The sequence below is a fragment of the Tympanuchus pallidicinctus genome, unplaced genomic scaffold, assembly GCF_026119805.1.
Source record: "Tympanuchus pallidicinctus isolate F22 unplaced genomic scaffold, pur_lepc_1.0 scaffold64, whole genome shotgun sequence".
NCBI lineage: Eukaryota > Metazoa > Chordata > Aves > Galliformes > Phasianidae > Tympanuchus > Tympanuchus pallidicinctus.
In genome coordinates this window covers 127,501-150,385 of record NW_026294785.1, presented here as the reverse complement: position 1 = coordinate 150,385, position 22,885 = coordinate 127,501, and the positions used below count along the sequence as shown (strand labels likewise).

At 66.8% G+C, this 22,885-nt stretch overlaps 2 protein-coding genes across 3 annotated transcripts in view; one reads left to right on the top strand and one right to left on the bottom strand.

Annotated features, from left to right (window-relative positions):
- Positions 1-261: 261 nt before the first annotated feature.
- On the bottom strand, positions 262-6,502 carry DQX1 (DEAQ-box RNA dependent ATPase 1). Of its 2 annotated transcripts, XM_052665295.1 has the most exons (12): positions 6,364-6,502; positions 5,618-5,909; positions 3,818-4,011; positions 3,250-3,625; positions 2,724-2,963; positions 2,424-2,523; positions 2,174-2,332; positions 1,837-2,028; positions 1,621-1,746; positions 1,242-1,432; positions 967-1,157; positions 262-730 (listed from the first exon to the last, which is right to left on the bottom strand). In XM_052665295.1, exons 2-12 carry the CDS (start codon positions 5,897-5,899, stop codon positions 550-552), a joined length of 2,232 nt encoding a protein of 743 aa, XP_052521255.1. In that variant the 5' UTR covers positions 5,900-5,909; positions 6,364-6,502; the 3' UTR covers positions 262-549. The 2 variants fall into 2 exon arrangements, with proteins under 2 accessions (XP_052521255.1, XP_052521254.1); XM_052665294.1 differs by lacking the exon at positions 6,364-6,502 and having other exon boundaries at positions 5,618-6,156.
- A 499-nt stretch (positions 6,503-7,001) lies between these two features.
- LOC128071999 (dedicator of cytokinesis protein 2-like) overlaps positions 7,002-22,885 on the top strand; it is a 55,376-nt gene continuing 39,492 nt past the window's right edge. The window contains 22 exon segments of the mRNA XM_052665310.1: positions 7,002-8,222; positions 9,500-9,583; positions 9,681-9,721; positions 9,864-9,919; positions 9,990-10,086; positions 10,164-10,312; positions 10,601-10,736; positions 10,845-10,999; positions 11,111-11,192; positions 12,100-12,235; positions 13,027-13,102; positions 13,541-13,620; positions 13,864-13,989; positions 14,194-14,318; positions 14,849-14,947; positions 15,057-15,129; positions 15,823-15,926; positions 17,981-18,170; positions 20,927-21,024; positions 21,196-21,285; positions 21,432-21,532; positions 21,652-21,786. Of these exon segments, the coding sequence (XP_052521270.1) occupies positions 8,183-8,222; positions 9,500-9,583; positions 9,681-9,721; positions 9,864-9,919; positions 9,990-10,086; positions 10,164-10,312; positions 10,601-10,736; positions 10,845-10,999; positions 11,111-11,192; positions 12,100-12,235; positions 13,027-13,102; positions 13,541-13,620; positions 13,864-13,989; positions 14,194-14,318; positions 14,849-14,947; positions 15,057-15,129; positions 15,823-15,926; positions 17,981-18,170; positions 20,927-21,024; positions 21,196-21,285; positions 21,432-21,532; positions 21,652-21,786 (2,273 nt within the window). The 5' untranslated portion in view covers positions 7,002-8,182.

Below are 22,885 nucleotides of genomic sequence, written 5' to 3'. Positions count from 1 at the left end.
GTGAGTGCTGGGCTCACAGAAGGGCCCTCGGGGGCTCACAGCAGCTGGCGAGGAGCGCCGTGGTGGGATCCACCGTGGGCAGCCATCCTGGTGGGACGGCAGGGTGCTGGGGAGGGGGAACGAAGCCCACCCTGCCCCAAGCCCTTTGCAGGCAAGCGCTCCACGAAGCCAGGAGTAAAGGTCACAAAACTTTATACAGGAAAAATTCACAAGCGGCTCCATCGCTCCTGAGGAGCCGCCTCTCCCCGCAGGCAGGGCCCCCATCTCAGCCCTGCGGCCCACGGCCCCATCCAGCCTGGCCTTGACCCCCCCCCAGGGTCGGGACACCCACAACGCTCCGGGCCGCCAATTCCAGCACCTCGTCCCCCTCTCAGGGCGAAGCGCGCAGCTTCGTCCCCGGGGAAAGCAGCAGGGGCCGCTCCCGCAGGCGATGGCAGGGCAGCCCCCGGGCAGGGCTCGGCCCTCGGAGCAGCGCAGCGTCTCCCGGTCACCCCGCCGTCCCGGCCCAACCCGGGCAGCCCCGCGGCGGGGGGCTCCGGCGCCTCCCGTTCATTGCAGAGCGCAGACGTCCCGGTTCTCACCCTCCCCCCCGGCCGCCTCCTCCAGCGGCTCGGCAGCCTCAGGGACGTCCTCTGCCGCCACCACCTTCTCCCGCAGCTCCGTGAGCAGATCGCGGCTCTCGCTGGGCGGCAGGTTGCTCAGGTAGTACTGGGGCGCCAGCTCCACCAGCCTGCGGGGACAAGGGACGGGGGATCGGGGAGGGGGGTGGGAGCTGGGGGCCAGACGCCGCAGGGGCAACGCCGGGAGCACCTCCACAGATGGGAACCCCACAGATGGGAACCCCTCGTGAACGGGAACGGCCCCCATCTGCCTCCACCCCCCCCCCCCCCCCCCCAGGCCAGGCGTCGTGCCGGGGCTCCGCCGCAGTGCTGGAGCTGCACGCGGGAGCGGCTCCCAAATCCTCACATTTGGGGCTGGATCTCCGAGGCCACGCGGAGGCAGTTGTCCTGCGAGATGGTGAACTCGTGGTAGAGGACCCAGGGGGGGAGGCGCTGGGGGGGCTGTCGCAGCAGGTAGCAGCAAGAGGAGGGCAGGTGGGCCACGTGTTTGTGCGTCAGCATCACGTAGTTGCCGGAGCCGTCGATGTCCCGGGCCACCTGGGGAGCGAGAGCGAGGCGGACGGCGCTGCCGGCCCTGCCGCTCACCCCACGCGGCCGGGCCCCTCGCAGCCCCCCGCCCACCTTGAGGAAGTAGCCTGAGATGAGCGCCCTCTGGATGTTGAGCACGTTGGCGTCGGTGCCGAAGGCTGGCGGTGAGACGGGGAGCTCGATGCGCCGCATCACCTCCAGCAGCTCCGCCCGCACGACGCCCGCCAGGCGCAGCGCCTCGCTGCTCAACGCGTGTTTGCGGCACCAGCCCTCATCCATGTCGTCTGCGGGGAGAGAGGGGTCGGCAGTGCGGGACGGGGAGCCGAGAGCCCCGCGCGGGGGCTGGGAGCCCTCAGAGCCGGGCCGAGGCTCCGGGGTGCTGCGCTGAGCACAGGAGAAGCAAAGGAAGGCGCAAAGGAGCTGTGGGATGCGCGCGGGGTTCTGCCCAGTCGCGGCCCTGCCCGGCACTCACGCTGCTGGAAGGCATTGAAGATGTTGATGAGGGTGAAGTGGTCTCCATCCGGGTGCAGCAGGGCCCGCCGGCGTGCCGTCACAGCCTCCTCGAGGCGCGTGGAAGGAGTCACAAAGCAGGGGGGAGCTGGGGACGCACAGACAGGTCCCCACACGGGCTGGATGCCGGGGGCTGCATCGCTCCCCTGGGCGGCAGCAGAGCGGCGCCCACCCCCACCTGTGAGCATGGCAGCCAGGCTGACCATCTCGTCCACGCAGTCGAACTCGCAGGAGGCGATGAGCGCTTTGGCCAGCTGAGGGTCCAGGGGGAACTCCGACATGATGATCCCCACCTCTGACAGGTTCCCGTCATCATCCAGGGCGGCCAGGTAGTCCAGGTCCTCCAGCGCTTGCATCAGCGACTCGGGGGCTGGGGCGGGAGGTCAGACGGCTGGCAGCGCCACCGAGGGCAGGAGCCCCGCTGCTGTGGGCGCTTCCACCCTGCCTGGAGGGAGCGTGGACCGCAGCTGGCCCGGCTCTCCTCCCAGCCCCGCCGCACTCTGTCTCAGCCCCACCTGGCCTGTCAAGGAAGTCGCACTGGCCCATGTCAGCGATGTCCAGGCGCTTCAGCAGCAGCACGAGGCGGCTGAGGCTCGTCTCGCTGACGTGGGGCGCGGGGCTGGGAGGCAGGCGCTGCTCATAGAAGGCCTCCGAGTACAGGCGCAGGCAGGTGCCTGCGGGAGAGGGGCCGTGAGCAGGGGCAGGGCGGCACATGGCCCCGCTGCAGGCACCCGTCGCTCCCCGTGTGCCCTGGGGGGGGCTCACCTCGGGGGCTGCCAGCAGCTCGCTGCATGCGTGACTCTGCCTGGCTCCTGCTGATGGGCCGCAGCACCTGGGACTCTGCGCGGATCCGGGGGTTGTAGACCTGCAGCGTGAGCCCATGAGAAGGGACCACAGGTCAGCCCCCGCCTGCGCCAAAGCTCCTGCATCCCCGATGGTGCAGAGCGGGCTCTGGGCTGAGTCCCCGGGCAGGCAATGGGATGAGCGGATGATCTCGAGCCCAGACCCTCTTCCCACGCTCTCAGCTTGCCTCAGGGCAGAGCCAAGCTCCCCATCCCCACTCACACTGCGCAGCTCCAGCCCCGTGTCGATGACAAAGCCCACAGATCCCAGGGAGAAGGACGAGTCCCCGAGCCAGTGGGTGACGACGACCCGCCGCTCCCAGCCGCCCTCCTCCGGTGCCTCATACACCTTCTGTGCCGCACGGCCCACGCCGGGGTGCAGAGGCAGCACCAGCAGCGGGCCCAGCCCCGGGTTCAGCGCCACGGCTTCGGTCTGGATGGCCCTACAGCACTCAGTGATCTCCTGCAGGAAGGACGGGGCCGCGAGTGATGTCGCAGCAATGCCCACAGGGTCTCCACAGACCCCAAACAGGGCCGTGCCCACCTGGCTGCCCTGAGGAAACACCTTGGGCCCTACCGTGCCCACAGCTGAGCTGCCCCAGCCCAGGGGACACCCCGAGCTCCCATCTCAGTCAGGGCTTCCCTAAGAACCACAGACAGGGAGCTCCTCCAGCCCTCCTGCCCCCAACCCCACACCGGTGGCACCGGGAGGCCCTGAAAGCCCGAGGCAAGGGGTGGTGCGGCCCCACCTGCTCGCTGGCCAGGAAGAGGAGGACGTGGCCGGGCTCCTGCCGCCGGTGGATGTCCAGCACAGCCTGGCAGGCTGCCGCGACGCGGCCGTGGGTTGGGACATCCCTGTAGAGCAGCTGCGGGGACGGCCCGGCTCCGGGCACCCTGACCACGGGGGGATCCCCGCAGAAGGCGCGCAGCCGCTCCTCCATGGCCGGGGAGGTCACCACCACCACCTTCAGCTCCGGGCGCTGGTGCAGGACGTCCTTCAGCAGCCCCAGCAGCACATCCGTGGGCACCGTGCGCTCCTGGGCCTCGTCCAGCACCACCACCCCGTACTGCCGCAGCAGGGGGTCCGACGTCATCTCCCGCAGCAGCATCTCGTCCGAGCAGAACCTGCGCGGCCCGGACCCGTCAGGGGGTGGCCATGCCTGCAGACGTCCCCAGGGGAGCGAGCCTCTCCCACCCAGCGCTCGCCCTGCCCGGCTGCCTTAATGAGGCCACGGGGGATTAAACGATTACGCCGCGGCCGGGGAGCAGAGCGGGATTAGAACGGCACCGCCGGCACCGCGGCCCCCATCCCCGCACCTCAGGACGGTCTCGGCGGTGCAGCAGTCCTCGTGGGGGACGCAGTAGCCAACCTCGTGGCCCAGGTTCAGGTCCATCTCGTCGGCCACGCGCAGCGACAGGCTGAGGGCGGCCAGGCTGTGGGGTTGGGTGCAGGCCACCAGGCCGTGTGCAAACTGCAGGGACAGGGCGTAATCGGCGCACCACTGCGGGACCTGCGAGGGGACGGCGCTGGTCGGCGGCCTGGGCGCTCCACAGCCATCAGCCAGGGCTCTGCACAGTGCAGGGGCACCCGGCGCCTCTCGCAGCCGCTCCTGCCCTGGTGATGCTGCACCCGAACCCACGGCGGCCTTTGCAGGGAGCTGCGAGGCCTCACCACCCTCTGCCCAGAGCTTTCTGCCCTGATCCTGGCATTAAAGACACGGGACAACCACCCTCTCCATCTCTACCTCGTCGCTTCTTACTCCCACTCGAGTCTTGGCTGCTCACCTCCTTCCTAGCAGGGAAATCGTTCCTCCCCTCATCGCTCCCCATTGCCTGTTTCCACATGTTTCCAGTCCTGCTATGCTCAGTTTGTGACTGCAGAGCACGTGCCCCAGTCCACGTTAGATGGGGCTCCTCCAAACCAGCCCCTCACTCCCCTGCTGTAGCCAGACACGCCTGCCATTTAACTGCAACGCAGCGGGCTCCTTGCCCACATCCTGCAGCACGCAGTACCTGCAGGCGGGTGCCCTCGAGCGGCAGGGATCTGCCCCCAAAGCCACTTGCAGAGACCCACACACAGCCCTGCAGGGGCCGCAGCCCCCAGCCCTGTGCCTGGCTGTGCCCCCTCTCATCACCACTGTGCACAGCTCAATGCCTCCTCCTCATAAGGACCGGCACAGAGCGCAGTCAGCCACAGAAACAGCAAAGGGACGCAGCCTGAGCATCAGCTCTTCCCCCTTTGGGCAGCACACCAATCTGCAGTGTGCTGCACACCAAGGCATGGGATCAGACGCTCCGTGTCTCCCCGTCTGCTGGAGGTGTGGTGCTTCTAGGACCCGCACGGTGCCTGCACCCGAGGGCAGCCCAGCCCCAGGGCTACCAAGCACTGGGTGAGGCCCCTAAAGGGGGCTCCTCGCTGCCTGTGCCTCACGCTGAACCTCAGCTGAGCGCCGCAGCACGGCTGCACCCAGAGCCCTGCAGCCAACGCCCTGATAAACCCAGCGACCGGCAGCTGCTGAGCTTTGATCCAAACGGCAGCCGGCCCTGTGGAGGCTCATGGTTACCCCTGCAGCTTCCAGGCGATACCTTTGCAGGTCAAAGTCTGCGTGACGACATCCTCAGGTGTTGTGTCAGAGGAGCACAGATGGGACGCGCTACCCCTGCTCCATGGGGAGGCCCGGTCCTGGCACCGTGTGCCCACACTGACCATCCCTGACCATTGCACCAAGCCAGCAAGAGTCCCAGCCCTCTCCCAACACACAGGTGGCAGTGCCTCCCCAGCTCATGCAGAAGCACTGCCTGAAGCCAGCACTCCTGCCCTGGCACATCCAGCACTGCACACAGTGCTGTTTGCCTGCCGCGGTGGGGCTGGCAATGCCACCCATGGAGCCATCCGCTGCATCAAGGCCAAAGCAGAGCCCAGGGCTGCAGGACGTTCATGCAGCAACAGGATCAGTGTGTGGGAAGGCTGCTGCCCCAGCACAGGGTGAGGCGTCTCCTGACAGCAGCACCACAGCTGCTCCGTGTAAGGAGGACGGCGCTGCTGAGGGAGCACCGCAGCACAGCGCAGCCCTGTGCCCATCTCAGCAGCAGCACGGCCCCAGCCCTCCCGCTCACCTGTGTACTCTTGCCTGTGCCGGGTGGCCCAGACACCAACACGATGCCGCTGCTGCCCTCCAGGTGCTCCATGAAGCTGTACTTGGTGGTCCAGACTGGCAGCTCCCGCCGCTGCCGCAGCAGCTCGTAGTAACGTGAGGAGAAGGGCAGGCCATCGTACGGATTCACCTCCAGGTCCCCGTCGCAGCCCAGGGCTGGGTCCTCATCCTCCTCCTCATCCTCCAGCACCGAACCGGAGCCGTTCTGCCGCGGCGGGGAACTCGAGGCCCCGCCGGTGGCCATGGCGCTTCCACTGCAAGGGGCAGGTGGGAGGTGGCACAGGGACACCCTGATGCCTGCAGGGTGTGGGGACATGGGGGACAGCCTGGGGCTGAGCCACCCTCAATGGGACGTGAGGGGGTGGGAGGGCCCAGGACAGGGACCGGCATGGACTGGGTATGGGGACAGATGGGGCTGGGCTGGGACAGAGGGGGGCAGGGGCACGTGGGGATGGGGGCACACAGGATGGGGGCACACGGGATTGGGGCGCGGGATGGGGGCACGCGGGGGCGGAGGGCTGAGGAGCTCAGGCCGGGCCAAGCGACCCGGAGCGCAGTGCACGAATGAGGCCGGGCACAGCCGGGAGTCACCGGACCGCACCGGAGGGGGACGTGGGCAGCGGGTCGGCCCGAAGGAAAGGGGGCACCGCGGGTCCGTTCGGTTCCGGTTCCGGTTCCGGTTCCGGTTCCGGCCCGGCCGCCGCTCACCTGCGCGCGCCGCCGCCACCTCGGCCCTGCCTGGAGCGGGCGTCAGGTGACCGCGGCGTCGTCACGTGGCCTTCGGCAGCCGCCAATCAGCGCCGCCCCTGCCGCCCGGCGGCGCGCGGTCCGTTACTAAGGGCGGCGTCTGCGTGGCAACGGGCGGCTCCGGGGCGGGCGGCCAGCGCGGAGCCCGGCGAGAGCCCGGCGCGTCCCGGCGCGTCCCGGCCGGCACCGCTCCGGTGCAGCGTCCCGAGCCCGGCGCCCAGACCGGAGCCTTCTGTTCCCGGCTCGGGGCCGCCAGGTGGGGCTGCGGGGCGGCCCGTCCCCTCCGAGCGGCGAACGTGGGAACGGCTCGGCCCGGCCGTGCTCGTTTGTGGCGCGGTTCGCCCGCGAGCCGTTCGATTGCGATTAAAGGCCAAAGGTGTTCAGAGCCGCTTTCATTCCGCTCGGCCGCGCCGTACGAACGCGCCGGGTGTTTCGTGGCGAATCTGCGGATGCGTTTCGTGCCGCAGCGGGCGGGGCGGGGCGAGAGCGGGGCTCCGAGCGGCCGGGATGGCGGGAACGGGGGCGGCGCCTCGCTCAGAGCGGAGCGGGGCTGCGGGGCTGCGGGGCTGCGGGGCTGCGGGGCTGCGGGGCTGCGGGGCTGCGGGGCTGCGGGGCTGCGGGGCGCGCGGCGTCGGTCGGCCGGGCGCTGCCGGCCTGGGCGGCGCAGCCGCCTGCTGGGTGGGAAACCCTGGGTGCGACCGGAGGGCAGAGCGGAGCAGCGGGGTGCTGGCAGGCAGGGACGGGGCGGTGGGCGATTGTCCTGCGCTGCGCTGCTCCGCGCTGCTCTTGTCCGTCCGTCTGCAGCACTGCATCCAGGTCTGGGCCCTTCGGTACAGGAAGGACAGGAGCTGTTGGAGGGGATCCAGAGGAGCCACAGAGATGATCGGGGCTGCAGCACCTCCCTGCAAAGCCAGGCTGAGGGAGCTGGGCTCGTTCAGCACGGAGAAGAGAAGCTGCGGGGTGACCTCAGAGCAGCCTGCAGTGCCTGAAGGGAGCCTGCAGCCAGGAGGGGAGGCAGCTGTGTGCAAGGGGAGATGGCAGCAGGACGAGGGGAAACGGCTGGGAGCTGAGGGAGGGCAGCTTGGGGTTGGGTGTCAGGGGAAGTTGTGTGCTGTGAGAGCGGGGAGGGGCTGAACAGCTGCAGAGAGGCTGCGATGCCCCGTCCATCCCTGGAGGGGTTGGAGGTTGGATGGGGCCCTGGGCAGCCTGGTGTAGCCTTAGATATGGAGGTTGGTGGCCCTGCGTGTGGCGGGGGATTGGAGCTTCGTGATCCCTGCATTCCCTTCCAACCCGGGCCGTTCCGTCATTCTGTGAGCTCCCCGAGCCGGGCAGGCGGGCGCCGAGAGCGGAAGGCAGGCGGCGGTGCTGAGCTGTTGCTCCCCCGGCCGCTGGGTGCTGCAGGAGAGCAGCGCAGGGCTCGGTCCTGCGGGGCTCTGCGCGGCGCTGCGCTGAGGTTCGGGGGCGGGTTGGCCGCAGCCGGGGGCGCGGACGGCCCCGTGCTGCTTCGCTGTGCCCCGGGCTCCGGCCCGCCGTCCCCGCTCCGGGCACCGCGGCGTCGCTGGGGTTGGGAGGCTCCTAATCCTGGCGTAGGCGGCTCGGGAGCCGTTGTCCGGTGTCCGGTGGGTGCCGGGCTGCCGTTGGGCCCCGCGGCGCCCGGCGGGGTGTTGAGGAAGCAGAAGTTTGCACAAGCCGGTGGGGCGCACGTGACCCGGGGAGCGAGGCGGGAGGAACCGGCAGCGCCCCGCGCAGCGCCTCGGGTCCCCGTGCTGCACGGCTGGCCATGGCCCCCTGGCTGCCCACCAAGGAGAAGTATGGCGTGGGTGAGTGCGGCCTCGGCGGCTGAGCAGGGAGCCGGGGCTGCGGGCTGAGCAGCGCTGGGGCGGGGCGGAGGCGATGCTCGGTAGTGAGAGTTGGAGGCCGGGTCCCCACGGCGCTGCCGCTGGTTTTGGAAGATCAGGGGCTGCGGGATGAAGCGTGGAGTGGACGGGGGCTGCAGGGCCGGTGGTGGGATGGGTTGGGAGTCGTGGAGCCGGGGGCCGAGAGGCAGGGCAGCGTTGAGGCTGCGCCTTTCCGAGGCTCGGTGCAGGATCTGTCCTCCCTTCTGTGCTGGGCTCAGCCTGGATGTTGAACCATGCTCGGCTCCAGGGCTCTTCAGCTCGTTAGTGACCAGTGCCATGGACTGTGCTCATTTCCGATCTGCCTGTGGGGAGGTGCCTGTGCAGCCCAGAGTCAGCCCTGCCGTTGCCCCTGGGCCACCTTGAGGCTCTGCTCCCAGTCCCTGCTCCTGGTCCCTGCGGCGGTTGTGGCAGAGCCCTGGCAGCCTCAATCCCTGCCCTGGCCCCACTCAGCCTCCCTGCAGCACCCTGAGGAACTTCTCTTTACGCCACTCCCGCCCTCCCTGCTCTGTGCCTCTTCCCCTTTCTGGAGGGGCCGTTTCCCAGGCCTCTGCCCTGTGCTGCGGGGGGGGGGTCTGCCAGGGACCCTCCGGGCTGCCCTGTGGGAGGCCTGGGCCCGGCAGGGGGGCGAACAGGACTGGGGCCTGGGGCTGTGCAGGATCCTCGTGCAGAGAGCAGGAAGGGTCCGTGGGAAGCTGAGGGCTTTGGAGCTGCGAGGAGCCAGCACGGCCATGGGGCTCCAGCTGGGGGTCTCGGATGAGCCACGCAGGTCTGTGAGCGCTGCAGTCCCTGCGATGCAGGCTGGAGGGCTGAGTGAATGGGGTGAGGTGTGAGCAGGGTCCCAGCAGGGCGCCACCAGCTGCAGGCACATCTGTAGGGACGGTCTCCTGCGCAGGGTGCCGCCCGTCCTGTGGTCAGGGCTGCCCCCTCCCGGAGCCGCAGAGGAGCCGTCGCTGTGCAGAAATAGCAGCAGGAGCAGCGCGGCCGCTGCTGCAGCAGGAAGCACCCCGTGCTGCTGCTCATCCTGCGCAGGGCTGGGACTCTGTGCCGCCACCCCTAAAGCTCAGGGCTGAGCGATGCCCGGAGAGGTGGCTGTAGCCCTACGTGGGGGTCGAGTGAGAGGTACGCGGCTGCAGGGCCTCCGCTGGGCGGGGGCAGGACGAGGAGCCCCTGCTCACAGCTCCTGGCCCCTGTCTCTGCAGCCGTGTGGAACTTCCCCAGTGCCAACGAGCATCACCTCCCACTGGAGATCGGGGAGACGGTGCACATCCTGCAGGCGTCCGAGGGTAAGGGGTCCCGGCTGGGCTGGGGCTGAGCTGCACTCGGCCGGGGGTTGCCTGGCCCCAAGCCTGGCTCACGGTGAGCTCCTCCCTTCTCTCGCAGGCTGGTACCGCGGGTACTCGCTCAGGAACAGGGCTGCTCGGGTAGGTGAGGGGCACGGGGGGCTCAGCCAGCCCCTGCTGTGTGGGTACCCGCTGGGGACACCGAGGGGATGGGGACCCCTGCGGGGCGCTCACTCCTCGGGAAGCCCCCGGCCCGTGCCTACCGCTGATTGCTGCTCCGCAGGGCATCTTCCCGGCCTCGCTGATCCGCCTGAAGGGCGCGGTGGTGGAGCGCAGGGGGTACGTATGGGGCGGGGGGGCAGCCGCGTGCCGGCAGCGGGCGCTGCAGGGCTCTGTGCCCTCCCCACAGGGCGGAGGAGAGCGTGGTGCCCGCCGAGATGCCCATGGTGCAGGAGATCACCACCACGCTGCGGGAGTGGGCCGCCATCTGGAAGCAGCTCTATGTGGTGAGGGGAGGCGGGGGTGGGGGAGCACGGGACGAGGTTGGGGCTGGGGGTGACCCTGAGCACGGCGCTGCCCACAGACGGGGCAGGTGGAGCGGTACTGCAGGGTGAAGCAGATGATGTACGAGCTGATGGAGCAGCGCTCGCAGCTGCTCTCGGGTACGCTGCCCAAGGACGAGCTGCTGCAGCTCAAGAAGGAGGTGACCAGCAAGATCGACTATGGCAACAAGTGAGAGGGGAACGGGGCTGTCCTCACGTCCCCGCTGTGCTGGGGTGGCGGGGACAATGCTGTGCAACCCACCTCGCCAAGAGCTATTGCTGAGGGCCCTGGGTTGGGGCAGAACGCATCCCTGGTGCTACTGCTGTTCCAGCCCCGCTGCTCTGCTGCTGGCTGTGATCTCCAGGACTGTCCTGCCCCGTGCCGTGCTCACGGCCCCCTGCCTGCAGGTCCCAGAGGGGGACACAGCCCCACATATAGCCCAACCGGGCTCTGGGTCCCACCTCACCCCCTCTGCAGGATCCTGGCGCTGGACCTGGTGGTGCGGGACGAGGATGAGAACATCCTGGACCCCGACAGGACCAGCATCATCAGCCTGTTCCAGGCACACAGGAGGGCAGCGCAGACCGTCACGCAGCGCATCCAGGAGGAGACGGTGAGGGTGGCACCGATCCCAACGTGCCACGTGCCCACGGCGCTGCACGCAGCCCGTGCCCCACAGCCCTGAGCTGCGTGTGGGGCTGAGCAGCCTCGTGCCCCGCAGAGCTCGCAGCAGAGCCAGCCGGGCTGCAGCGCACGCCTGGCGGCTTCGCCCTCGCACAGCCTCTACCTCTGCGTGCGCAACTTCGTCTGCAATATCGGCGAGGAGGCGCAGCTTTTCATGGCTCTGTACGACCCGGGAGAGCAGCGCATGATCAGGTGCGGTGCTCCCCGTGCCCTGTGGGGCCGGGCTCCCGTCCCTCTGTGCCCTCCGTGTCCGTGCGGGGCGCCCCGGCCCCTCTGCGGGCTGCTCACACCGTTCCCTCCCAGCGAGAGCTACGTGATCCACTGGGCCAGCACGGGCGTCCCGCGGGACATCGAGCTGCTCAACAACCTCCGGGCCATTTTCACGGTGAGCCCCGGCCCTCGCCCACCCGCTCTGGGTCTGTGCCTGGGGGATGGCGCACATCCTCCCCACCTTGCTGCATTGCAACACCCCCTCGATGCGGCGCTTGGGATGCACTGGGGCGCTGTGCGTGCGGGGATCCCCAAGCCTGTCACGGTCCGCATCCCCCCCATGCATCCCGCTCCCAGTTCTGCCCCTCTGCACGCTTTCCCCCCCCCCCCTGCGCCCCACTCCCTGCCCTCCCCCGGCCCCGTGCCCACCCTCACCCCGCAGTCAGGCTCGTCCCGGTTTCGGCTGCCTGCAGTGAGCCGGGCGAGGAGCAGCTCCTGCTGACTGCGCAGGTTTCTGCTGCTCGAGCGAAGCTGCGCTGACCCTCAGGACGGCCCGAGCCATCGATATGCAAATGAGCCGGGAAATCAGTGTAAATGAGCAGCATCAGCACTTCCAGCCGCGCGGTCCAACTCCCCCAGCGCTCGCTCCTCTCCGATCCCCGCCTGCGGCTGGCGCTGCGTCCCTGAGCCGCGTTCCCGTGCCGCAGCCCCGCAGGAGCAGAGCCCATGGGATCTGGCCTGGCCGCGGTGCCTGGAGTTGGGGTGCATGGCTGCTCCCCAGGCCCCGCACCGCGTCAGATCTGTCCCACCTCGAGGTGCTGTCATTGCCATGGGGACTCCCTGAGGCCATCGTCTCCATCAGCCCACACTGTGTTGTGCACACGATCCCCGGGCTCCACGCAGCAGCTTTGTGCCCTCTGTGGGGCACAGCAGCAATCCCTGGCCCCAAAAGCAGAGCTCTGCAGCAGCTCTGCACCCCATTAACCGTACCCCCAGCTGTCCTCCCAGGCAGTCGCAGCTCGCCGTGCCCTCCTGGCAGCAGAGCATCCTCACTCAATTCTCACACCCTGCTGTGCTCCCAGGACCTGGGCAGCAAGGACCTGAAGCGGGAGAGGCTTTTCCTGGTGTGTCAGATCATCCGGGTGGGCCGCATGGACCTGCGTGAGACCCTCAGCCGCAAGCTCAGCACCGGGCTGCGGCGGCCCTTCGGCATCTCGGGTGAGGGGGGCTCGGGGTGGACCCCGACATCACACCAACCCCATGGGCAGCTCCCAGACCCAGAGCCGCCCCCCTCCGCTCTGCCCTGTTCCCTCCATGCTCACTTTTCCCCATCGCCATCGCTGCGCTGGCTGGGTCACGCAGGTGGTGCCAGCAGAGCCCCCCCAGGGCAGAGAGCCCCATGGAGAGGGGAGTGCAGGAGCTCCCCGCACCCCACCCTGCCCTGACAAATGCTGCTGCTCTGGGTATTGATCCTCTTTGGATGGGCTTGGTAGGAAATTATCGATTTTAATTGGCCAATTAGCGTGCACTAGGATCTTGGCCACGAAGCAATTACCAGGTGAATTATTAACATACCGGCAGCTAATTGCGCTCTGAGCCGAGCATGTCTCTGGGGGGGGAGCAGATGGATGGTCCTGGTGCAGCGGTGCAGCTCCCTGTCCCTGCTGCCTGCGGCTGCCACAGGGCTGGGGGTGCCACCAGTGTGGCCACACAGACCCCATGGCAGCCCTCCCTGACACGGCATTGGGTGCAACCCCAACAGAACTGCGGGCGCAGCACGAGTCCCTGCCCAGAGCCTCGTGTGTCTCGGTGCCACCCAGCACCAGGGGGCAGAGGGGTCCTTGTGGGACACGGTGACATCCCTGGGAGCAGGATCCGTGCTGGGATACAGGGCAGGGTTGTGGCTGCAGAGGGGACAAAGCAGGCCCTGGGTGCATGCAGGAGGGTTTGGCACAGGGGTCTGTGGCACCGGGGTTGCATCCACGGCTGCTGTTTCTGCACCACTGCAGTGATGGACATCACCGACATCACCAAGGGGAAGTGCGAGAGTGACGAGGACAAACAGCACTTCATTCCCGTGCACCTGTGAGTCCTGGGGCTGAGGGCAGGCAGCGCCCCGGGGGCTGGGCTGGCGTGGGGACAGTGGTGGCACAGGGACAGCAGGAGTGCCAGAAACAGAGAGCAGATACTGCTGGGGACTTGGGCTTTGCAAAGAGATTGCGCGTCCCTGGAGCTCTGTGTAATCAGGATCAGGAGCTCTGCGGGGTTAGGAGAAAGGGTATTGGTGTGGCCCGTGAGATACCGAGGGATACGGACCTTCCTGGAGCCCCACTGCAGGCTCCACTTTGTGGGTGTGAGAGTGCTGTGGTTCACCCCAAAGCAGCCCGGGTGCTTTCCTGCACCTCCCTATGGGGGCCTTTGCAGCAGGCGGGTGGGGAGCCCTGGGGTCCGGCTTGTTTTGCTGTTGTGGTGGAGAGCAGCGGTGCTGCGTGAGCCCTCCCAGCTCCTCCTGCTGTCTGGCAGGGCGGCCGCCGAAAACGACTTCCTTCACAACATGATCAGGAAAGCAGTGGAGGGGAAGGACATCAACCACAAAGGACAAGGTAGCAGCCCCCCCCCACAGCCCAATAAACCTGCAGCAGCCACGGGTTGTGATCACGCTCCTGCATGGAGCAGGGCTGTGCTTGGAGCTGTCCTGGCAGTCGGGATCAGCCCAGTGGGGGCAGGGGGGGATCACCCACCCCAGCGCACCTCAGCGCTGTGCCCCGTGGGAGCAGCTCTGGCTGCAGCTCGGGCCGAGCTGGCACCAGCCATGGGGCTGACAGCCCTCACTCTGCTCCCCACAGGGTTCTGGTTGTCCCTGAAGATGCTGTGGGGAGACCTGAACCAGGTGCGCAAGGACCACCCGCACCTCGTGGACCGCAGCACGGTGGTGGCACGCAAGCTGGGCTTCCCGGAGGTCATCATGCCAGGCAAGCAGGGAGCAGCAGCGTCCTGCTCCATCCTGCAGCGCATCACTGGCTCAGGAGATGGGCGCAGCAGCAGCGCTGTGCAGGGGGAGGGGAGGGCAGCGAGCCCGGCGCGCTGTTGGTGCCGACCCCGAGGCGAGGCAGGGCAGGGGGCGCTGGCGGTGCTGGCTGCAGCGGGGCCCGGCTCACTGAGTGCACTGCTTCCAGGGGACGTCCGGAACGACATCTACCTGACGTTGGTGCAGGGAGAGTTCGACAAGGGGAGCAAGAAGACGCAGAAGAACGTGGAGGTGACGGTGTGCGTCTGCGACGAGTCGGGCAGCGTGGTGCAGGTATGGTGAGCAGCCTCTGCCCCACGCTTTCTGAGCAGGGGCAGCAGCTCTGTGCCTGGAACGGCCCTGGTGGCCAAGCGGCGCTCCTGAGGTTGTCCTTCGGGATAAAGCCTTGCGAAGGTGGTGGGAAGGGGCAGACCCAGCCGCTCCCACCTCCGTGCGCCCGCTGCCTCGTCCCTTTTCCAGGGTGTTTGCTTTCATTGCAAACTGCTCTTATCTGGCCTGTGGGAACAGGTTGTTAATTAGCGAGGCGCCCGCTGGGCTCCTGCAGAGATGCAGTCCCCATCTCTTTCTGCCCGTGGTAATGAATTTCCCGTGGGGAGGAGGGGCTGTGGCAGATGGGGACGGGGCAGCGTTTGGGAAGGGATGCTCCAAAGCAGGTCCCCGCACTGCCTGGGCTGCGTGGGCGCAAGGCGGCTGTGGGGGTTCTGGACCCCTCTGGTGCCGTCTGTACTGGGCTGTGCCTTCGTGTCCTTTGCTCTGTAAGTCGTGTAAGGCTTGGTGGGAGCTGAGCACAAACATCTCTGCAGAATGTGATTTACCACGGGGCGGGGGACCAGGCGGCCAGCCAGTACCGCTCTGTGGTGTACTACCAGCAGCGGCACCAGCGCTGGATGGAGACGGTGAAGGTCTGTGCTGGTCCCACCAAACCCCCGGCCCCTCACCAAGCAGGGCGTCAGGACTGGCCCAGCTGCCCAGCTCTTCCCTGCTGCGCTCACGTGGGTTCTTCTCCCTCAGATTGCAGTTCCCATTGAGGACGTCCACAAGACCCACCTGCGCTTCACCTTCAGGCACCGCTCCTCCAGTGACAGTAAGCGTTGCTCTGCGCACTGCTCTGCTCCTGGTGCCGCCGGGGCTCTGGCCGTGTGTGGGGTTCGGAGGCAGGAGCCTCACAAGCAGCCCTTGCCCTGTTCTGCTGTGGGGACGCACCAGGGCTGCTGTGAGACCTGGAGGAAGCGAGCTGCTGTCCCTGGTTTGCTCTGTCCCAGCCGCCGTGCAGAGATACAAACCTCGGGACGACTGTCTCTGCACAGCAGCTCCTGGGCTCTGTGCTGGCACCTCATGGCCGTGGGCTGCAGGGAGCAGAGGGCTGCTGTCAGCTGCATTGCAGAGCCAGGAATCAGAGGCCATGAGGTGGTGCAGCTCTGTGCACCTTCCTGTGGGCTCATGTAGGACTGGGAGCAACTCACAGCTGCAGAGCTGGGCACGAGGGCGGCCTGGCATGTCCCAGCTGCAGGGAGGGTGCCCGGGGCGGTTGGCTGACCCTATCTGCCCCATAGGGCATATAGGCCCTATATAGGCACCCCACCTCCCCTCTGCTCCTCTGTTCTTGGTGTTCTCTCCCTCCCTGTCCCATACCTGTGCTGCAGCTGCGTGCATCAGTGCATCTCGTGGTGCTCCTGTGGAAGGCAGCGATGGCCTCAGCACAGCAGCCCTGCACGGCTGCACCCACCCTTCCCCTGCGCTGCCTCCACCTCCATCTCTGTGCCTTTTTCTCTCCCAGCTAAAGACAAAAGCGAGAAGATTTTCTCCATGGCCTTTGTGAAGCTGATGCGCCCTGATGGCACCACGCTACGTGACGGGGAGCACGACCTCATCCTGTACAAGGTAGGGCAGAGCGGCCCAGGACTGTGCCCACAGCCACGTGTGCAGGGTCCCCATCTCCTCCTGTCCTCGTGGGCCCCTCCACGGCTCTCTGCACACATCATCTCCAACCCCGCTCTGCGCATCAGCGGTGCCAAGTTTTGTTTAGGAAGAGGAACTTGAATGTGTCAGCCCCAGCAGGGAGCGTCCTCACAGAGGGATTTGCTGCCTTTTACCTGATTTCACCGGGGTTTGTGGGCTTAAAACCTCCGGGTCTGTTTTTCTTCTGAGAGCACAGGGGAAATGCGAGGAGGGGAGGCTCCTGTTGGTCAGGAGAGGCGCGGTTGGCTGACGCTTGCAGCCGGTGCTCTCCTGTGCTGCGATGAGCTGAATCTGCCACGGCCATGGGGAGCAGTGGGGCTGCACCCCGGGCTCCTGCCCTATGCACCCCCAGACCGTTGCAGGAGGTGATTCAGGCCCCCAGCATTTAGCTGAAGTTTTCTGTGGTCTTACCGCTATTCCTGGAGGTCGCTGCCACCTCTCTGGGCAGAACCAATTCCCCACACAGGTCCCCGTGGGTTGGGAACGCTCAGCTGCCATCGCTGTGCAGCCTCATCCAGACCTTCCCCATTGCTTTCTGCACCATAGAGGGTTCCTCCTCTCCGTGCTCCTCCCTGTCCTTTCCCATTTGCCGTCCCGGGACCTCAGCTCCCGTGGAGCGGCGCCCCTGCAGCAGCCACCAGACTCTGCTGCCACTGCTGCTCTCCTGCCCACGTCTGCACATCACTGCCTGCAGCCCCCACCTGTCCTCCCACCCATCCCCTGTGGCCCAGCCCCCCCCCAGCCGTGCGCTGCCTGCCCGGAGCTCCGGCCCAGCGCTGCCCTTCTCTCTGCTCATTCATTTTGCTGATTCCTGACCTCCCACCGACAGAGAGCTGTGCTTTTCTTCCGCAGAAGAAAAAATGCATTTGAGATCTGTTGTCTCCTCCTTCCTCTGCACGCTATTTGGGCAGAGCACCCGAATTCCTTCGGCGCTGCTGCAGGCGCGCTCTCCTGGCCCCTGCCCTGCGCCGCGTCCCCACGCACAGCAGCCCCTCCTGCCTCCAGGGCGTCGCGGAGCAGAAAAGCCTCGCACGCCTCCCTGCTGTGCGCACTTTCTGCTTTTCAAAGAGTTGCTGCTGCCCTCGCTGACCCCGCTGCTGTCCGCAGCCTCTGAGCAGCGTTGCTTTGCTCTGCGCTGCCCTCCCCGTCCTGCAGCTTTCTGCTCCTCCCAGCGAACAGCGGGAGGCAGAAGATTTCATCGTTGTTTGCCAGAGGAGCGTGAACTCCATCCTCACAGCTCCTCAGACCTCTTCGTCTGTGCTGGAGGGAGATGTGTGCGTTTGAGCCCACTACCCCCTTGGACTGTGCTGCCCTTGGCCTGCAGCTGGGCGCAGGGCTCACAGGGGAAAAGCAAACCAACACTTCTGCAATCTTTGACCTTCAGAAGAAGAGAAGTTTGGTGGGCAGGGTGGCAACCAGGGTAAAGACAAATGTTTGCTGCTCAGCTCAGAGCTCTCCGTGGGACTCCATTGTCCCCCTGGGCTGGTGGCACTGCTGGGCCGTGTCCTTGAGGTGGGTAATGGTGACAGCAGTGGTTCCTCAGCCTGTCCCACCTGTGCAGGGACCCTGCTGTGTGCCCAGCCTCGTGGTGCAACTTGTGCACGCAACTCTTCTGTTGCTCTCTGCTGCTCCGGCCCTGCAGCCCTCACTGCTGCCCTCCCCCTGATCTGCTGACATCACCTGTGTTTTGTCCCCCATCTGCACCAGCTGGAACGCAGCCTCCTCTCCCTGCACGCAGGTCCCCGTGGAGCTCTATGGGAAGCGAGCTGCTCTGTGCATGCTAAGCTCAGAGGAGCCCTCAGAGCGCTGATTCCGGGTTGCAGCCATGCCTCAGAGCCAGGAGCTGCTGACCTCTGGCTCCCTGCCCTGGGATGCACGCTCACCTGCAGCTCTGCTTGTTCCCTTGCCCCGCAGCCGCCCCACACCCGCCACGCTCCCCAGCTGCGTGCATGTCTGTGAGCCGTGCTGTGTTGCAGGGGGACAGCAGGAAGCTGGAGGACGCGGGCTCGTACCTGGGGCTGCCCTCCACCAGGGGCCCCTCGGAGCCCTGGATCCTCTCTGGGTCCTCTTTCCGCGTGGCTGGGAGCGTGGCAGGCCTGGCCGTGTCAGCCCGGGACAGCTTCCAGATCTCAACGCTCGTCTGCTCCACAAAGCTGACCCAGAACGGTGAGTGCTGGATGCGCAGCGGCGCTGCTGTGCTGCTGGCAGTGGGCACCGATGGACGATGCGCGTAGCTGAGCTCTGTAGTGCTGGAAAAGAAGAAACTTCTTTAAGAGCAAATTCTATAGGAATGGCTGCAGGGAGCACCCCAGGCCGTTGCACCAGGTGTGGAGCAGGCGGTGCTTTGTTCCCTGAGCTCTGATGGGTCGGTGGTGCCAGGGGATGGGGCGGTACGTGGCTGCGCCCCACAGCCCAGCTGTGTGTCCCTGTGCTGAGCACATTGTCCTCGTGCACTGACTCTGCCAGTCCTGGCCACCCCCATCTGTCCCTTCCCACCCGTTTCCCCCAGCAATGCTGTCCTGGGGAGGGGGTCTGTCTGGCTCTGCTGCCTGTGCTGACTGTGTGTCCTCAGGGGCAGGGAGCAGGACCAGGCCTGCTCTCCTTCCTAAGAGATGGAATAAATACAGCTTGCACGCCCCTATCCGCAGGGGCTGGTTAGGAAGGGGGCTGCTGTGATCCCCTTGTTACGAGGGAGCAGAGCTGCAGAGTGATTTACAGCCAGGACAGGGGGAGCGCTGGGGGTGGCTGGGCTGCGTGCAGCAGGAAGCTCACTGCTGTCAGCAGCGGCTGTGGGGATGCTGCGGAGCCAAGAGCGCGGGGAAAGCAGAAGTGCTGAGCGCTGACGTCCTGCTTTGACATCACCGGTGCTCCCGAGGGAAACGGCAGCCCCCGAGCTGCTGCGGTGTCCCGGGCTCCCAAGGCTCTGGGGCTGCTGTCCCCCAGGTGGGCAGCGCACACGGTGGCCGCATGTGGCCCTGTGGCTGCCATCCCTGCCACGTGGCACCACTCGCTGCCGCTCTGTGTGCGCTGAAGGCTCAGGGCTGCCACTCAGCATCGCTCGCTTTGTTTGTATCAAGGTTGTCTTTTGGCTTAGCGCTCTCCTGAGCCCTCCTGGGTTGGCAGTGGGTTGTTTTTCCAAGGCAGGGCGGTGTGAGCAGAGAGCTGCAGGCTGCAGGTTGCTGCACGCACCGTGCTGAGCCCAGCCCTGCCGGCAGCCGCAGGCAGCGAGCAGCTTCTTGGCCTGCACCGAGCCCTGCAGATGGTAATTAATCTGCTCACACCCCTGAGGGAGCCGAGCTGCTGCCTTCAGTTTAGGAGCTGGAAGGAGCTGCTGAGTGCTGCTGCTGAACGCTGTGCTGAAATCACGATGGGAATTGGGACGCCGTGTTTTGAAGTGCGATCTGTTGCTGTGTAGTTGGAGCTTTCAGCCCCGAGGTCCTTTGCTCGGTGCGCTGAAGTCAGGCCCTCTGAGCGCAGACACGTCAGCGTTTAGAGAGGATTTCTGATTCGTACAAAATGGTTTGGGACGCAGCAGCACAGAGCGGCGCGGGCAGCCGTGACTGAGAGCTGGCATGGATGCAAACGGCTCCACGTGTGCCTGTGAAGCAAACAGAGCCCAGCTGGCAGCGCAGGGTGCCCGCCCTGACGGCTCAGAGCCAGCTGTGCCCTCAGCAGGGCTCCCCTCGGGCTGTGCAGTGTGTGTGCAGCTGAGGAGCAGGCAGGGCTGTGCTCTGTGCCCTGTGATGGTGCCAGTGCTCTGCGCCGGGTCACTGCAGGTGTCAGCAGCAGGAGCGGCCGCCCGTCCCTCCCCAGGGGACACAGGCACACAGACGTGGGTGAAAGCAGACATAGCAGCAGTTGGGCTCTGCGTGCACCCGGTCCATGCGGAGGAGCTGCACGGCTGCTTTGCTCCCCCACCGCGGTGCCTCCTGTGCAGGGCTGGAGGCTGGGAGCGCTCAGCTGTGCGTGTGCTGCACGCAGTGACGCAGCTGGGATGCTGCAGCGGGGCTCCCGGTGCTCGGGGTGCTCAGCACAGCACACGGTGACTCAGTGCTGCTGCGCCGATTGGGTTTGGGACCAGTGTGGCTCAGTGCAAGTGGGGTTTGGGGCTGCCGCAGTTCAGCTCATTCTCTTCCTGCAGCGCAAGTGCAGCCTCTGTAGCTCTCAGCCTTCAGTCAGTGGAGTGTGATGATGTTTCCGTGGGAGTGAAAGCAGGAGGTTTCTGTGCTGAGCAGCCCCTGCACTCAGAGCTGCACGCTGCACATGTGGCAGCTGCAGCCGTGCTTCGCCACTGCAGCGCACAGAGCTGCAACGGTGCTGCTGGTGCTGCGTGGTGTTGGATTGGTGCTTTGCATACCTGCACCAGGGCTGAGGGCTTGCATGTAATGTGCCCACAGCCCCACTGCGGGTCTGGACCAACCCCCCTCATACAGAGGAGCGGGAGGCAGCCGCACACTTCCCCTTTTGCTCTGGGTTCTTGTTGTGCAGAAGTTGGGTGCAGGCTGCAAGTTCTGGAAGGGCTGTGGGGCCCCCAGCCATCCTGTGTCTGAGCCTGGGGGGGACAAGGTGCCCCAAAGGGGTGCTGGCACAGGCGGCCCAGCTGCAGAGCACAAAAGGGGCAGGGGTAGGGCTGGCACTAGGGTTAGGATTAGGGCTGATGTTTGGATTGGAGTTAGGGCTAGGGGTCGGGGTAGGATGAGCAGGGCGGCTGCTCCGTCGCCCTGCATCCTTTGGCACAGCGCAGTGTTTGGTGCAGGCACAGCTGGCCCCCCCACCAGCGGCTCTCCATGTCCTTGGGGTGCAGGAGGAGCTGCATCTCACCCCTTGCAGGGCGCTTCCTGGGGCAGGATGGTGCCCGGGGTCCCTGATGTGGAGCCTGCATGTGCACAAAGCCTGTGCTGATCTTTCCTACCTCCCCGCAGTGAATTTGCTGGGGCTGCTGAAGTGGCGGGCCAAGCCCAGCCTGCTGGCGGGGAACCTGCAGAAGCTGATGCATGTGGATGGAGGGGAGGTCATCAAGGTAGGAGAGGGGCTGCTGCCTCACAGTGGGCAGCTGGCAGGTCCTGGAAATGGGCCGGATGCCTCCGAAGGAGAAAAGCTGTGAAGGGACAGCAGCGGCTCTGTGCTGGAGGTCCCTCCTTCTCACAGTGCCGGCAGTGCTGGAGCTCTCACTGCCGTCTCCTCCCCGCAGTTCCTCCAGGACACGTTGGATGCTTTGTTCTCCATCATGATGGAGAATGCGGACACTGACGTCTACGACACGCTCATCTTTGATGCCCTGGTAAGCAGCATCCGTTTCCCAGCCGAGCTTTCAGCACAGGACCCAACTCACCACGGGCGCGCTGCCCACCTTGCGCCCGGGTCCCTCCCCGTGTCTGCGCTGGCGCCTGGCAATGCCCCGTGCTGAGCCGCGCGGCCTCTCCGCAGGTGTTCATCGTGGGGCTGGTCGCCGACAGGAAGTTCCAGCACTTCAATGCCGTCCTGGAGGCGTACATCCGCCAGCACTTCAGTGCCACGCTCGCCTACAAGTGCGCGTGGAGCCCCGGGGCCGCGGCAGGGACGGGGCGGCAGGAGCCGCAGCGGGGCTCAGCACCCGGCGGTGCGGTGAGGAAGCGCCGCGCTCTCCTGACGCGTCCCCGTCCCGCAGGAAGCTGATCGGGGTGCTGACCCAGTACGTGGAGCAGGCGAGCCGCGGGGAGCCCTGCGAGCCCCTCCTGCGCACCTTCAAGGCCCTGGAGTACATCTTCAAGTTCATCGTCCGCTCCCGGCACCTCTTTGCCCAGTAAGTGCCGCGTGCGTGGGGACGGCGCTGGGAGGAGCCGGGAGGGTCCCGCGGGGTCTCCGTGCGCTGTGGGTGCACGGCAGGAGCCGGGGAGGCTGAGGGTGGAACCCACGGCTCCGGGTGCTGCCGCGTCCGACTGGCCTCGGCTGCGCGCCGCAGCGCCGCGTCTCCTCCCGCGGAGCTTTCGCCCGTTCTCTGCCACGTGCGGGGCTTCTGCCGCCGCTGGTGCGCGGGTCGGCAGCGCTGTTTGTGCCCGGGGAGGGGGAGGCCGAGAGGCGGTGCTGCGGCAGGACGTGCGCTCACCAAGCCCGCACCCCCCGGTGCTGCGGCCCCGCTCTGCCCTGCGGTGCTCCGTGCGGCTCCCGCCGCGACGGTCTCGGGAAATGACATCTCCTCTCGTGTGCGTAAATCACAGCGTCGTGTAAAGTAGGGCCAGAAGGGACACGCAGAGGTCAGAAGTAAACTCCTGCCCCAGGGCGGCGTTGGCCGCGCTTCCGCCGCTCCTGACAGATGGCTTTTGTCAATGCGCTCTTACAAACCTCCCTGCTGCAGACAGCGATGCTCTCCGGGCAGCCGGCGCATCTCGGGGCCCGGCAGCCCGGCACACAAACCCTGCCGTCCGCCCCGGGAGCTGGGGGGCGGCCCCTCGTGGTCCTCATCCCGGCATCTCGACCCCTCCGCAAAGCTCCGTGCCGGCAGCACGAGGGGCTGCGCGGCCCCGCGCCCTCGCGGCGCTGCTGGGAAGCGCTCGCCAAGTGGGGGCGGCAGGGCCGTCCAGGACCCGGTGTCCTTTGTACCCCGTGGGCGCTGGGTTCCCGTTCTCACCCCTTGGGTTGCGGTGGGACAGACGGCGCCCCCAGCCTGCTGCGCGTGTGGAGGGGCGGATATCAGTGGTGGAAACTTCTGAGAATGCCACCAAGCGGTTGCCAGGAAGGGCAGGTTGTGTTCCTGTTTCATTCCCGGTACGGGGCGCTGAAAGCTCCGCCGCCCCAGCAGCGAGCAGAGGTGATGCGCTCCGTGCAGAGCAGTGCGGGAGGTGGGGAGCACGGCGCTGCTGTGCTGGAAGGGCTGTGGGTGGAGGGGGATGCAGTTGGGGGGG

Excerpts from the sequence above, each read along its gene's own strand:
- DQX1 (XM_052665294.1), bottom strand. The coding sequence starts at position 5,971 with ATGTCCCCACACCCTGCAGGCATCAGGGTGTCCCTGTGCCACCTCCCA. Across the intron at positions 1,747-1,836 it reads CCTGGCTGCCATGCTCACAG|CTCCCCCCTGCTTTGTGACT; the intron begins GTGGGGGTGGGC and ends GTGCGTCCCCAG. Across the intron at positions 731-966 it reads TCGGAGATCCAGCCCCAAAT|GCTGGTGGAGCTGGCGCCCC; the intron begins GTGAGGATTTGG and ends TTGTCCCCGCAG.